Raw genomic sequence first — 14,806 nt, 5'->3', positions numbered from 1 at the left:
CAAATTGGAGAGCTCTCCAAAATCCCTCAAAGTCTCAAACATCCAAAGCGTGTGCTCACCACGACGTCGTTTCACCCCCAGAAAAAAATAATACAAAGTCAATAACCAAACCTCTCTGCTCCTCCCTGTTCCACCTAATACCAACTCATCGACACCTTTCGTCCTCGCCTCCTCTCTCTCTCTCTCTCTCTGAAGGTAAAGATTCTCTATCACCTGTAATTCTCCGGTCTCGAATTAGGGATCCTATTGTATTTTTCTTCAATCGGTAGATTCTCCTTTATTTTCGGCCTCAATTCTGTACATTTCTGGTGGCCTGCTCTGATTCTGTGATTCACAAGCAGTTTGATCATGCTTTTCTAATCTCAAAGCTCGTTTAAATTTGCCTCAGTCGATTAAATCAGAATTGTTTATGTATTAGAATTGTTAATAAGCTAAGAGCCTAAGATTCAGGTGCCCCATGTTTGGGTTTATAGGTCAAATTCTCGATTTTAGAATTGTATCAGATCTTTTTGTTTTGAGTGTATCTGGAATTGAAGATTCGCTATGTATAATCTATTTTTGTATATAGACATGTTGAGATTGTATTGGGGAGGAGGCGTGTGGTGGCTGTGTGTGAGAGTGTGTTGTTGATTGTTGTTGTTCCTCCTTGTGCAGGTTTGATTTTGTGTTGTCTTGGACATTAGAAATGGACTGTTTTTTCAAAGGTGCGAATGAGGACTTGACGCCGTCTCCGGTGGACATTCTTAGGTGTCCATTTTTGAGGAACATTAATGAGCCCACCAATTTTTCCTTCTCCTCCATGTCGTCCGTGGCTTTCCCAATGCCGGTGAGTTGTTTCCTCCCTGCTGATGATGTTGCTGCTGTATGAGTAGTGTATGTCAAATTCTAGGTCTCAGTTCCTCGTAGTGATTACTGGCACACATTTAGGTTCACAACTTGTGTAGTGGCAGCTAAAGAAACCTGATCTCGCTTTTGACCTCAAACTTTGAAACACTCTAATATGTTTTATTTATTTTTTGAGCAATTTGTTATGCTTGATTTGAGATTCAGGCTTTTTAAATCTAGTGTCTGATTTACTTGATCAGGTACGTGCGGCCAGCAAAGGTCCAATTTTCGAAGATGGTCCCAATTTTGACATGGCCTTTAAGCTTTTCCATGGGAGTGATGGCGTTGTCCCTCTCTCTGGACGATCATATGAGCATTCTGAGAAAGTTGAGCGACAATCGGCCCCGTGCATGTTTAATCCATTAGCTGCAAAGGCAGCTACTATCAGCCTCTCATCCTTTGGACCTGGAGGACCCTTCGGTTTTGATGCATTTTCTGAGAAGTGGAAGAAAATGCAAAAGAAATCCAATTCCTCAAAAAAAGGGTCTTCTTCAAAGGTAAAGTGATTGTTGCTATATAGTACAATTAACCAGCTTATTGAGCAATTGAATACAGTTTTGAAATTTGCTTGAGATTTTACTACAGCTTTTAAGTTCATAATGCTTATACAGTCTGCTTTTGATATCTACTTACCAATTTAGCATTTGATGTTTCAGGGAGGAAACTCTAATCATGAGGCAGCAAGTAACGAGTGGCTGCAAAGTGGAAACTGTCCGATTGCAAAATCATTCCGTGCTGTTAGTGGTGTTGTTCCACTTGTGGCAAAGGCTTTACAGCTCCCTCCAGGCATGAAAGTGAAGTGCCCACCAGCAATAGTTGCAGCTAGAGCAGCACTGGCAAAAACTGCATTTGCAAAGAACCTCCGCCCACAACCCCTGCCTGCAAAAGTACTTGTGATTGGAGCACTGGGAATGGCAGCCAATGTTCCTCTAGGGATATGGAGGGAGCACACAAAGAAATTTTCTCCATCTTGGTTTGCTGCTGTGCATGCAGCTGTTCCATTCATAGCTGTACTTCGAAAGTCTGTGTTGATGCCCAAGTCAGCTATGGCATTTACCATTGCAGCTTCTATATTAGGACAGGTAATTGGTTCCAGAGCAGAGCGCTACCGTCTGAAGGCAAAGGCGGCTAAAAACTTTGCTCTGACTGAAACTTCTGTCCAGCTCAAAAAGACGGAAACCTCTGTTGGTGGGATGAAAAGCCAGTTCCAGGTGGTTGAAGCGAAATCTGGTCATTGCACGGAGATTGAGGAATGGAATTCGGTAGCTCTGCAGGTCACACGCCCTTCTTCATCAACCGATGTGTTCTGCTAATTTGTTTGGATATCGATGGCCTTAATATCTATCATTGCTATTGTGTATCACTGAGTTGTAATTCTCTGTACTTGGTGGATCGGATTCATTTGTGCCTCTAGACACTGCCCTTGTCCTTTTAACAGAATCCAATGAATAAAATGTATTACAACGATTTTTCTATCAATATTTCTTTTATTTTTTACCATCCAGGAATCAGTCTAGTCTTTTGCATTGAGTATATTCATCTCACCTTCCATACATTGTCTAATTCTGGGTATGTTCATTAATCCAATTTAGGTAAACTCGACTTGAACAAAATCTTCCAACATCTTATCCGTCTGACTACTTTCACCCCCAAATACCGTTTCGTATTTACCTCATTGTACAGTAAAAAAAACCCAATTCTTGTATGAAAATATGAAATACAGCCTTGTTATGAATGTTGTCACCCAATCAGACGATGCCACGTTACCCCAAGTGGTGCTGGGTACCATCCATGGTCACTTTACTTATATTCGAGCCCTTCTTGTACCTACCTCAAGTCTACATTCATAATGTTTTAGGGTCATATGTTCGTTTATACTTGAAGATAAACGGATTATCATTTTTTTTTTGATTAAATGGTTGGTGCGCCTGCCCTCAAGCAGGGGCGTAACTATAAGGCCCCCTTGGATTTCTTTATGTTATAATTAAGCTTTGTTGTTTACCTTATTTCTTGCTCAAACTCATTAATAGACCCCTCTAAACAAATCAGACAAGCATTTGTTTGAAAATTTAGCAAGAAATTAAATGCTAATCGATTCCATTTGTAAAACATTATGTTAATTATATCAAACCTGAAATGGTAGTTTCTTTTTCTTCTTCTACGTTCTGTAATCCTTGATGAGGATTATTGATTTTATCTTTGGTTTTTCATTTAATGTTAACCAATTGGTGAAAAATAATTTTGTTTTGGACCTCCTCTATCCTAAAATCTTGGTTCCGCCCATGTTCTCATGTGACAGACCTTAGAAAGTTGAAACCTTGATCAAGTGTCAATGGGGATAGAAAGATGCGCAAAATGATTTTAGGACATCCTCTATCCTAAAATCTTAGCGCATCTTTCTGTCTTCATCGACTATTCCATAAAATTTTCTGTCTTCATCTCTTAATTTTCGATTTTGTTGTATACTAGTTACATTTTATTTTGCATTTCATGCAGAGGGTTCAAGAGGCCTACAAAGCCTGTTCCTGGAGATGGTGGTTATAACTTGCATGCTCATCAAGTGGTTCTTTCTCACCCGTCATCCGATGAGGTAATTGATATATAGCATTTACTTACCAAGTCCAGGCTAAATCTTATCAACTATGAGAATATTCTAGGATACATGTCTCAAACAGCTAGTTGTTCTGAAAATATATAATATTGGTTAATCGATATTGAAGAGATGCATTTTAGATAACATATTTATTCATTTATCTCAGGTAGTCAAAATTACAGCACCTCTCCCACATGTCCTCCGCACTCTAGAAGAAATCCAAGAGCTTAGTCAGTAGCACAACCTTACACATAGTAAGATGCATACAAAGGGAAACAAAACATTAACGAACTATTCTCAACACTAGGGCAAAAGCCATTTGTTTGAGAAAAATGTTAGATAATTGGATCTCTGTACTTTAACTACCTTGAAATGCCAGTGGATAGTGAAAGATCTGTTGCTACCAGAAGAAGTATATGATACAAGGATCATAAACAAATAACAGTTGAACCATGTAAGTGCTCGTAAAGTGAATAATCTTCCCAACTTCAACTTTTGCAGTTTATTTCTGTATTTTGATAAAATACAACAAATACAAAGCTGCTGCAATATTACAAGCACCTAAAGCATTTTACCAAAAAGAACTCTGCCCTACCTAGTCACTAAATGAACAAAACGCAAAAACTATTATACAGGACGCGGCAAATAGAGGAATTTGCCGCCGAGGACCTCTCTCAAGGCCCTCAGGCACATCTACTACCTCCCTATATCACCCTTACCTCTCCACTCCTCCTCCTCCCTGATGATGCTCCCATGTCCTCCGTACTGTTCTGTTTTCGCATAGTGCATCCTAATGGCAGCCACAGGATCTGAAACACCGGTACACGGCCCTCCTACCATAATTCCTCCTCTCCCTGCTACATTCATTCCAACAATCCCCCTTCCTTGCTGCGGTAAACTTGATATTGACTCAAACCCATTTCGTCTTGAAACATCAAATATGTCTTGCCTCTGCTTCACATCTACTGTAAATGGTGGTACTTTAGCACCACCATCACGATGCCTACTGAACACCTGATGATAATCAACAATTCCACTACCATTGCTGCTGCTGTTGCTACTGCCAATTTCCCTCGAAGGAAAAACTGACACACCACTCACATGGCCATCATTGTTCCTAACAACTGCCTGCAACGGTTGCTGTTCTGATTTCACAGAGGATGTAGGAAACTTGCCAAAAGCCGCAGGGTACTTGGCAAGCAAGATGGCCGAATCAGGAAAGGACTGATGCCCATTTTGTACTTTGTTCCCTTCCCAAAAGCTATAATTCCTCCTGGGACTACTATCAAACTTCAAAACACCAGAGTTTCCATCTAAGTTATGATGACCACTGAATTTTAAGTTAGATGACTTGCTGCTTAAATTATGCACATGGGACCCCTTCTCTTCATTCTCAGGAACACTGGAACTGGACTTGGAGGTACTGGTGAGTATCTTACCGAACAGTTTCACATCACCATTTCTGCTCGGTTCATCAGTATCTGATGAACTCCATGAATGGGCCTTCGTAGTATCAGTCAGACGCTCTATCTTTTGATGCACAAGAGGAAAATCAACCTGAGAACTTTGGGGTTTGCAGTTACCAAATCGAAAAATACAATCTTTTGGCATATGCCCGTTGAGGATCCCCTCAGGCTTTGAAAGGTTCTGTACTTCCGATAAGTTACCACGACTGATGTGTGCATTGATCTCTTTCCTCGTTGCTATATGCAACGGATAACCACTGAGAACATGGGCTGGGTCAACATTTGCCAATACTGGAAGACCCGGCAAGTGCTTGTGACATTCAGCACCATGAATAGATAAACACTGCTTGTCTCTACCCTCCTGCTTAGTTGATGACAGGCTATCCTGGTTAAGGGCTTTCCCACATTTAACTAGAACGGAATTTTCTGGCACAGAAATTGCAGTAGCAAGAAGATCCTCATGTGGCAAATTAAGAGATGATTTTTGTATCGAATTCAACTCAACTGACACTTGATGCATGCCTTCAGCAGCCAAACCTGAACAGCAACCTTCAGCAGCCATGTCAGAAGCGCTGCCACTAGAATTCGAATCATGTGCTGAAGCTTGTAGCCCACATCCACTTGTATCTGTATTGCATCTTTCATCATGTCCCTCCAACTTAGGCAGGTCAGACTCTACAACCAAACTTCCCTTTTCAGCCGCATTATCTCTCACAGCATCCACATCAGCAGAAAATGGTTCACTTCTCTGGGCAGGCAGTGACTCAGATAGTCTGTCAGTAAAATCCATCATGTTGGTGAGATCATCAAAAACTAGCTTCGGCCTGTCCTCTATCTTAAGTGCTTCAGAAGCTTTGAGAGCCTTTTTGTCTAGATGGTCAACTTCTCCCTTCACATTGCTTTCCACTGATCCCAGTGGATCACATTGCAAATTCATGGTGGAGTCTTCCTGATCCACGTCCATAACAGATAATGGCAAGTCCTCGTTCATTTCACAACATGACTTATCAATGGAAATACCAGAACCAGTCTCCACAAAGCATGCATCTTCCATATCACTCCCACCTCCATTAGCATCATCAACAGTAGAAGCTCCTTCATTTCCACGTCGAGGATGCACCACATCAAGCCCAAGACACTTTCGAGCCTTACTAAAGAAAACCTTGCATTGATTCTGGGACCTCGTTCTTACACATCGTGAGATCATAGCAAAGTCCTTACCATAGGATGACACTGCCTGTATGAAGCAAGACTTCTCTTCATCTGTCCAATCTGAAGGATCCATTTCACCACAACTCTCATCCGAACACGTCTCATCATCAACATTTTGCAGAACATCAGGCGTCAAAGGTCGTCTTGCTAGTGAATCAACTTTCTGGCACTTCCATTCCCGGCAACCGTCACCAGGATCAATGGAACTAGTAATGCAAGAACTGACTGCCTCAGAAGACAGAGATCCACAGATACCTGCTAAAACATCAGCAGCAGCTGTTTCTCTCTCATTACCAATAACATCAAAACTACACGACCTTTCAGCAGTCACAGAATCACCCTGTGATGTCTTTGTATTTCTGTACCCTCCTAAAATTAAATGCCCAGTCCGACTTCTTGTACTGCCATCAGCCTGAGATGCCATCACAGAAGCAGCACCAAGAATATCAAGGGAAGCAGCATTCACCTCACGGTTCCATTTTGTCACAGGGTTAATCATGAAGGTATTGGCAGAGGACTTTTCTAGTTTAGAGATATCGGGCTTCTTCTTTGCTTTCTGGAAAGCAGCAGATTTGTGATGCTTGTAGTAGAACTCGACACAGTCAGCAGTTGTCTTGTGATCAAAGAAAGAGGCAATCTTTTTGAAATCTTTCCCAAAGACCGCCAACTTTTCAATAAAAGCTTCTTTTTCTTCAGGCGTCCAAGGGTTAATCAAAGTCCTCTCCTTCTCAACAGCACAGGGATCTTCAATTAAGCCATTACTAGAAATGAACCTTGTTGCAATCTTTTCCTCCTTGTCCAGAATTAAAGCTGGCATCTTCAACGAATTCCTATGAAGCTTGACTTGAGAATCACAGAGCACCTTGTTAGTGAACTTCTCAACCTCTTTAGTAGGAACCAGGCTCATATTTCCTGCTGCATAAACATCAAAATAAAAAACAAAGTATAAACAAATCATCACTAATTATCATCACAAAAACATTAAATCAAATATTTAAAAGACATACAAGGACCAGTAGTAATACAGGGAATACAATAAAAGATGGAAGAAAGCTGATTCAGGCCAACATAAACAATGCATGAATCATCAGTGTTCACCATTCAACAGTTAGTTCAACCCAACAATATGTATCATCAAAGGTTTATCTAATGTGACCACTACCATCCAATGTGAAACAATAGTAGCCAAAAATTAGGTATTAGGAATGAGAGACAATTTGGTATAATTACAGTTGCATGATATATACTAGACCAACACCATGCAGTCACAGAAAAACACAAGGTCCCCGGCATAATATAACTACATCTTCACACTGCATATTCAAATTTTGAGCTAAGATAAAAACGAAGTCCAAAATTCTTACCAACTGAGTTTATCTATCTTAGCTTGTCCCTAAAATTGCTCCTGACAACCAACCAACATGCAGAGGTATACACTCCAGTCCATTGACTCATGTTTTGATAAACAGTTGTCACTATAGACCCCAACTCAAGTCTATTCTGTATACCCAGATTCATACTGCAGGAATGAATAAGATGTCGTTACTCCTTTGTCCACACTTGCTTACAGGCAATTTCCAACTAACCTACCCCAAACCCAGAATCTATATTACTAAAAGAACATAGGGTGTCTGCTTCTAGAAACGATGAGATTAAATCAAACCATATCTTCAACAGATGCACTGTTCCCCACAGCCCTAAACTTAGTTATCTAGCAGTCAAAAAAAGCAGCTAGGGTTTACATATACGTACTAGCCACCTTGACAACCAAATTGACTTGAAGAAAACTTGGTTAAGGACGCATTAGGCTACGGGAAGAAACGACTAGAGCATGTTTCTCTACCAAGGTCAGTCTTACTCTTGGCTCCCATTTAGACACTAGTAGAGTAGTAGAGCATTACCAAACTTGTTTCCATTTTATTCTTTAACCAGCATAGGTCAAATGCTCAACTCTATGTATTTCACTGAGATACCATGTGAGCCAATGTATACAAACAGTTGCAAAATGAATAATTTGATGTAATAACTATTACTGTAAAATGCATGAACTGACGCACCCCTATCCACAGATAAGATTCATGAATTCAAAAATAAAACAAAACCCACAAAACTTCCATTGATTAATGGAATGTGATTATTGGTTAACATATTCAACTGTATCCTTTAAATAACAGAAGAGAAAGAACATTTAAAACGTCAACAATATAAGGTAGAGGAAATACTTGCAAAAACAAACAGGGGGATTCGGATTCATACCAGGTGTAGAAAAACGGGCGCGAATGGAAGAGCGATGCTTTTGGTACCCATTACTAGTGTTCCGCAATCCTAAATCATATTTTTTGTGAGATTTTGGACGATATTTTCTCTCTGAAAGCAAGCGCAGATCTTCCTTCCACAATTGCTGATGGGCCTTATATTTTAAGGTTACTACTCTCTCCATGAACCTTAAACGCTGCTTCCTTGCTTTGAACTTTTCTTTGAGCAATGAATCATTCTTCCATGACGAGGAAATACCAAGTCCCGAAATATCAACTTTACGGTTATCTTTGGGCAACAGCTTATTAAATATGTCAGATGCTCTATTTGCAGATTCTTTATTTGAAGAAAATATTGAATCACATAATGTATCTGCTACTCCGGCACGACCCAAATCATCAGACACAGGTGCAACTATAACTATCTCACTCTTTTCTTCATCTTTCCCAGCAGCTAGGCATTCTACCATTTCAATGGTTTGAACTAGATCCTGACTCTCAGCACACCCACTTGGTTTCCCCATATCAGATGAAGCAACCTTTGACAAAGGTAACCTTTCAACAAACTTTGAAGTTGCTGTTCCAGGACTATCCATATCTTGATCCTTGACACCACATGACTCTCCCTGTTCTCCATTAGCAAGAGCCAACTTCTCTGGATCTGTATCCCCATAAGAAAAAATTTGCAACGGAGCAGGTCTGGTGATCAAATGTATGGCAGTAGCCTGTTCTTTGCCAGATTTAGCACTGTCCTCGGCCGGAAGAGAATTAGAAGCTGCTGGACATTGAGAGCTGTCCCCAGAAACAGATTTCAACATCTTCAACTCGTTCTCCAGCGTATCAATTTCTGACTCGGTCACCTCTAATACTTTGGAAATATCACCTTTCCACATGAGCAACTTGTTCATTGCAGTAGGTCTCACTGTACTAGAATCCATGGGACTTGGATCATCAGACTGGAGCAGTTCGTGTAGTGATGAGCTAACGTTAGCTAGGGAGTTATAATCCAGCTTTTCTAATTTGAATGCAACTCCTTCTGGATGACTCTGAAACTCGGGACCGGGAGAATATAAATTACTATCATTATCAGCGCTGGCTGCCTTGCCATGAGATTGGGCTCTGAAGCCTGTTTAAACAAGAAAAATATTCATTATAACAAAAACTATCTGAACTGCAAAGGGGAGACTATCAAGTCACAACTATATTAAAAAAAATAGCAAAAAGACCTGGCAAGAAAGATACAAAACTTCAATGTCAAGCTCCATTGTAGCCTTAACTTGTTTATTATGGACTATTTCTTTAAATATTTACACGTGTGGATTAAAGTGTGTACGAGTCAAATAAATCGAAATTCATCAGTCTGCAGGCACTCCCAATACCAAGAAACCAACAGCCAATGACCACGTGTAAACAATGGATCAAATGAAAAAATTCCCATATAGTCAAGGAGACGACTCATCTCCCAACCTCAGGTAACCAACATGCTTGTATTATATTATAATTCAGTTGACTTATGCAGGCAGCAAGTAAATAGCAACATGATAACTCTAATGGAAAATCCTAAAAGCATAGAATATCAATACCATGTCCATTAGTAAGGAAAGTAAAAACATACCTAAAGAGGAACTGCAAGATACAGAGGATGGAGTTGCAGGAGATGCACAATCCGTAAGCACCGTGACTTTGGGGCTTTTATCGGCCAAGTGTGAACTCACAGATTGTACAGGTTCCACATTACCAGCAGGACAGACATCCCCATCTTTGTTCATGATAACATCAGCTGGGTCAACTTTTTTTTTCTCATACTTCGCCAGTCCCTCACCCCATCCAAGACGAGGCTTCTTCCTAGAACTAGCCTCCTCTGATGGTGCAGCAGATGTCACACAGGCAGTAGCATCCCCTGAAGGGGACTGCAGCGGAGTTGCATTTTTCCCCTGTGACTCACCCTTAGCTTCATTGGAATCAATAGCCCCAATGCTCTTCGAACTACTTGAGTGGCTAAAACCCGACCCGCGTGAAGACATGCTTCCAGAACGAGACCATTTAAGAGGCCTCCAATCCATTGAGCCCAGAGAATTATCTCTATCACATTTCTGGCCAGCACTTAAACCATTAGAACCACCCATCCTATCAAGTTGGTCTTTCAACTGAATCTGATCCCATGTGCTCCCAAAGTCAGAATGCGGATTAGATGAGTACGTCATATTATCATCCTGAGGTCTTTGTTCATTACTCATATCATTCAGCCTCCCAGGCGTGTTAGGAGAAAGACTGCTTGTTTCCCAGGCATGCCCTTTACAGTCCCTCTGGTTATAAGACCCTCTATTATCCCTACCATTCCTCCCGTACCGCCCTTCTCCACGTGAAAACAATGGCCGGAAGCTCTCATCATCCAGCATCTTCTCGCTGGACCTCGAAGATGCATATCCGTGACCAGAATCATCCGAAAACAGGTGCCAATTACCCTGTTTACCATGACCTTCATAAAATAATCAAAACAAAAACGTAAGAAAAACATGAAAAAGTCAAACAGAAACCAATCGAACCTAAGAAATCAATACGAACAAAGCCACACATCACTCAATCCCAGATCCCCACAGATCTATACATACAGCCTATCAAATCAACCCCACAGATTACGCTAACAAATAATCAGCAGCGCAGAATCGAAAGAATCATGAAAAACAATCGATATCGGAAATTTGAGCTCCGGCAGAGCCATAAAACCCAAACCAATCCGAAAACCGCAACCCTAAATCGAAACGGCAGCCGAAAAACGAAAAGCAGAATAACCTAAAACATTGAAAAGAACGATACAACAGATACCTGGCTGAGGTCTGCGAAACTCGGCGGAGGACCAGCGGTTCAAGTCCCGGGGCGGCGCGTGATGAGGCGAGTCCCTCCATCGCGCCACCGGACCAAGCGACTCCGACCTCTCGTGCTTCCTCTCCTTGAACAAGTCCTTCCGATCCCACGACAATGGCTCCGGCGGCATCAAAACCAGCCCAATTGCATGGGGCAGCCCCACACACCCCTCCCCCAATTAACCTAAATCCCAAACCACCACCACCAACAACAACCGCCGCCCTCCGCCGCCTCCTAGATCCCCAAACTCGCCTCCTTGTTATCAACCACCCATACACACCTCACGTCAATCCCCCAATCCAACGCCGCCGCCGCACCGAAATTAACCGAAACGGAAACAGAGAATCAAACACTCACCGTCACCGTCACCGCCGCGGTGCGCCGCCGTCTAGGGTTTGGGACTCAGATCGAACTTAGAGAGAGCCGTGACGGATGCCTCTTCTTCTCCTCCTCCTAGGGCTTGGGTGTGGCTTCGTCTTTCTTCTTCTTCTTTGTTTTTGTGCTCTGGAAATTTTTTGGGCTTTGTTTTTTAGAGAGAGAAAAATCTGAGCCTGTAGGGCGAGAAAGTGAGATAAGAGAGAGAGAGAGAGGAGAGAGAGACTGGGTTACGGATCTCAACCCCTTCTTATTTCATTCCGCTTCAATCTCCTTCTTGCGTCCGTATTTTTTATTTTATTTATTTATTTCTACCAATATTATTTTTAAATTAGTTTTTATTTTGTCAGGTTTGTACGTAATTGCATAATGAGTTTTTATATTGTAATGTGCCCCCTCTGCTTTTGTTATATTATGTCACCAACCTGCCTCTTCTTTTGTTTTTTTTTTAACTTTGGCCCCCGCGGGACTGTGGACTCGTTTTTTTTTAAGGCGAGAGTGCCCCTGGTTTTGGGGATTATTTACGGCAGGAAAAAGGGCGGTACGCACGGGGTGGAAATGACGGGGTTGGCCCTTTTGAGCTGTGTGTGTCAGTGCAAGTCGGATGAGATTTGGTTCGGGTTTGACTTTTCTTGCTAAATGATGATTGAGGGCTACAAATCTTGGCTATCTATATCTAATTTTGAGAGAGTTTTTCCATCTTAGTAATTTGAAAAATGGGCTGGATTTGGGAAGATCTGATTAATGCATATTTGTTGAAATTTAATCGTGGAATCTTATTTTGGTTTCAATTTCTGATTTATCATTTTTTTAATATCGAAAATATTAATATGATTGAGACTGTTATTTTGATTGAAAGAATTAGATGATTGATTTGGTAGCAATTGAGATTGATATTCTAACTAACCTAACTAATTTGATTTGTTGAAACTTGCATAATCTAATTAGAGTTGTCATTTGTCATCACAAATGCTAATGTGTCATTAGAATTCGAAATAGGACTATAAACTATCTCCGAATGACCGAGCTTTCAAATATTAGAAGTTTACGAAAGAACCACTGTTCAAGTTAATTAGTCTAAGTAAGCAATCCTGTTAAATATTTATATAGCTCATCAGAACATCCAGTCTTGTTAAATTCATTTTTGCACCTCTCCAACTAGAGTTGTACGCAATTTGCAGATGATGTATTTCATTATCAATCCCTACCTGCTGAACGCGTATGTGCGATTAAATATCACAAAGAAACCTTGTACAAGTTTAAAACCAACCTTTTCTTGGTGGTACGTATTCCGTGAAAGAGAACGCTCGCGACAAGCCTAAAGTAGAACATATATCGGTATGAAGCCAGCAAGAGATAACTTATCAAAACCTCCAAGAATATGAAGGCAACCTCGAAGCTTAATTTCCCTCTTCTTCTGTAATCTCCAAACTTACAAGTTACAAACCAACTTCATGTTATTTTCTCTGTTTCTCGCATCTTCTGCAAAATCCTCGAACCTTGTTTCCAATCCACACCACTGATCTACACCAGGAAATGAAGCGAGGCTAGCTTTCCGATTGTCAGCCATCATAGGCTTCAAGTCTTCAAGTCTCACAGGCAAACAGCTTCTGGCTTTGCTCTACCGATTGTGGCCTTAAGTCTTCAACAGTCTTCAAGCTAGCTATTCAAGTTGATTGAAACTAATATATATATATATAGGCTTCCCTCGCTCTTTGATTGACCGTGGAGTTCTTGGCTCGATCAATATATAGGTTCCTAGCTAGTTTGTTGGGTTGCCATGGCATGGTGGAGCTCTTGGGTTGAGAAATAGAAGCCAGGAATAGGATTATTGGTGCTTTATTCTACATATGAATTATGAAGAATCATATGATGATAGGCTTTTTGGAAGTACGTATCTGCCGGCATATTGTTCTCCCCGAATAAAATTCTCGAGTCTTTGACAATATGATTGATGATTTGGTACCTTGCCGACACAAGGATATACATGACCTTTTGAAAAAGGAAATAAAATTAGGTACAGTGTAGGAAGTTGATCTCGCTCTCGAAGTACTATACCTCACCCAGCAATCATTTTCTCTTAACAACGTTTTTTTTTAATGGGTTATAATTTGTCTTCACGCCGTATTCATTAATGAAATCGCAGAATACAAGAGAGAGACATTGAGCCTAAACCCCATGTTATAAGAACATTCTAAAATAATATCAGACGTCACTACATAATATATGCATTCAACAAGCACCTTTTAGCATGGTGTGCACCATTAACACAACCATTTGCTTTACAAATTTGGCGACATAACAAAAAGACAGTGCTCATGTAGAGCCATAAATTATCTTGTCTATCAGCTTTCCTACTACGTTGTCACTGGAAAAAACCAATGACACTAATTTTCATCCTGCTATTAAGATGCTGCGACCATTTGACAAAATAAGAAACTCGCTGCCGCAATAGAGCAAACATGGCACACAGAGTGCAACAACCAGGACATATCCCACTTCTTCTTATTGAAAACAATAAAAGACTACAAACTAATAAAACAACAAACCATAAAATTAAACACATAATTACCCTATATGGGCTTTGTTCCATGACCCAGGCTCGGCCCAATTACAAAGTCCAAGCCCAAATCACGATCTCACCAGAAAAACCAAGGAGGCAGTAGACTTCCAATAGAGCCAGACCCAACTTCACCGCCGTCACAGCCTTCCAGCCACCACTGGTGCCACCGAACAAGAACCGCCAGACCACAAGCGCCTTCCAACCATTCTCGTGAATGAACAAGGAAATTCTCAATTGAACACACCATCTCTTGAGCAGATCCGATCGAGAAAAATCGATCCAAATCCGAATTCGATAAGACATATCAAAACCCCTATGTGTCGCAACGAGAACGACCACTACACGCCGCTTCTACCAACCCCTCATCAAGCGCCGCCGCCAATCCAGCCGGTGAAAATCAAATCGGACGCCAAAAAACGCCACCATCTCCTTTGTCTTCATCGCACAAACCACCACCAAATCCCCTACCCAGCCACCACCGCGCACAGAACACGAGAACCACTAAAGCCAGTCCGACAACACCACCGGAAGGCGTGCCGTCTGACCGGTATCCCACTTCCACAGGCCGACGCTCTAGGGTTTGAGAGAGATA

General features: G+C 41.2%; 3 protein-coding genes across 4 annotated transcripts in view; 1 reads left to right on the top strand and 2 right to left on the bottom strand.

The window, feature by feature from the left end:
- LOC126802605 (mitochondrial import inner membrane translocase subunit TIM14-1) overlaps positions 1-14,806 on the bottom strand; it is a 258,334-nt gene that overhangs the window by 83,436 nt on the left and 160,092 nt on the right. The window lies entirely within an intron of this gene.
- Positions 38-2,352, top strand: LOC126802588 (uncharacterized). Its single transcript, XM_050530232.1, has 4 exons — positions 38-195; positions 655-826; positions 1,086-1,382; positions 1,542-2,352. Exons 2-4 carry the CDS (start codon positions 686-688, stop codon positions 2,196-2,198), a joined length of 1,095 nt encoding a protein of 364 aa, XP_050386189.1. The 5' UTR covers positions 38-195; positions 655-685; the 3' UTR covers positions 2,199-2,352.
- On the bottom strand, positions 3,949-11,868 carry LOC126802574 (uncharacterized). 2 transcript variants are annotated; one of them, XM_050530216.1, is made up of 4 exons: positions 11,238-11,868; positions 10,027-10,890; positions 8,413-9,537; positions 3,949-7,068 (listed from the first exon to the last, which is right to left on the bottom strand). In XM_050530216.1, the coding sequence occupies exons 1-4, from the start codon at positions 11,404-11,406 to the stop codon at positions 4,175-4,177; spliced, it is 5,052 nt and encodes a 1,683-aa protein (XP_050386173.1). In that variant the 5' UTR covers positions 11,407-11,868; the 3' UTR covers positions 3,949-4,174. The 2 variants fall into 2 exon arrangements, with proteins under 2 accessions (XP_050386173.1, XP_050386171.1); XM_050530214.1 differs by having other exon boundaries at positions 3,949-7,071; positions 11,238-11,867.

This window comes from Argentina anserina, chromosome 7, assembly GCF_933775445.1.
Source record: "Argentina anserina chromosome 7, drPotAnse1.1, whole genome shotgun sequence".
Lineage (NCBI taxonomy): Eukaryota > Viridiplantae > Streptophyta > Magnoliopsida > Rosales > Rosaceae > Argentina > Argentina anserina.
Note: the sequence above shows the minus strand (reverse complement) of the source record. Positions and strands in the feature narration are given on the sequence as shown.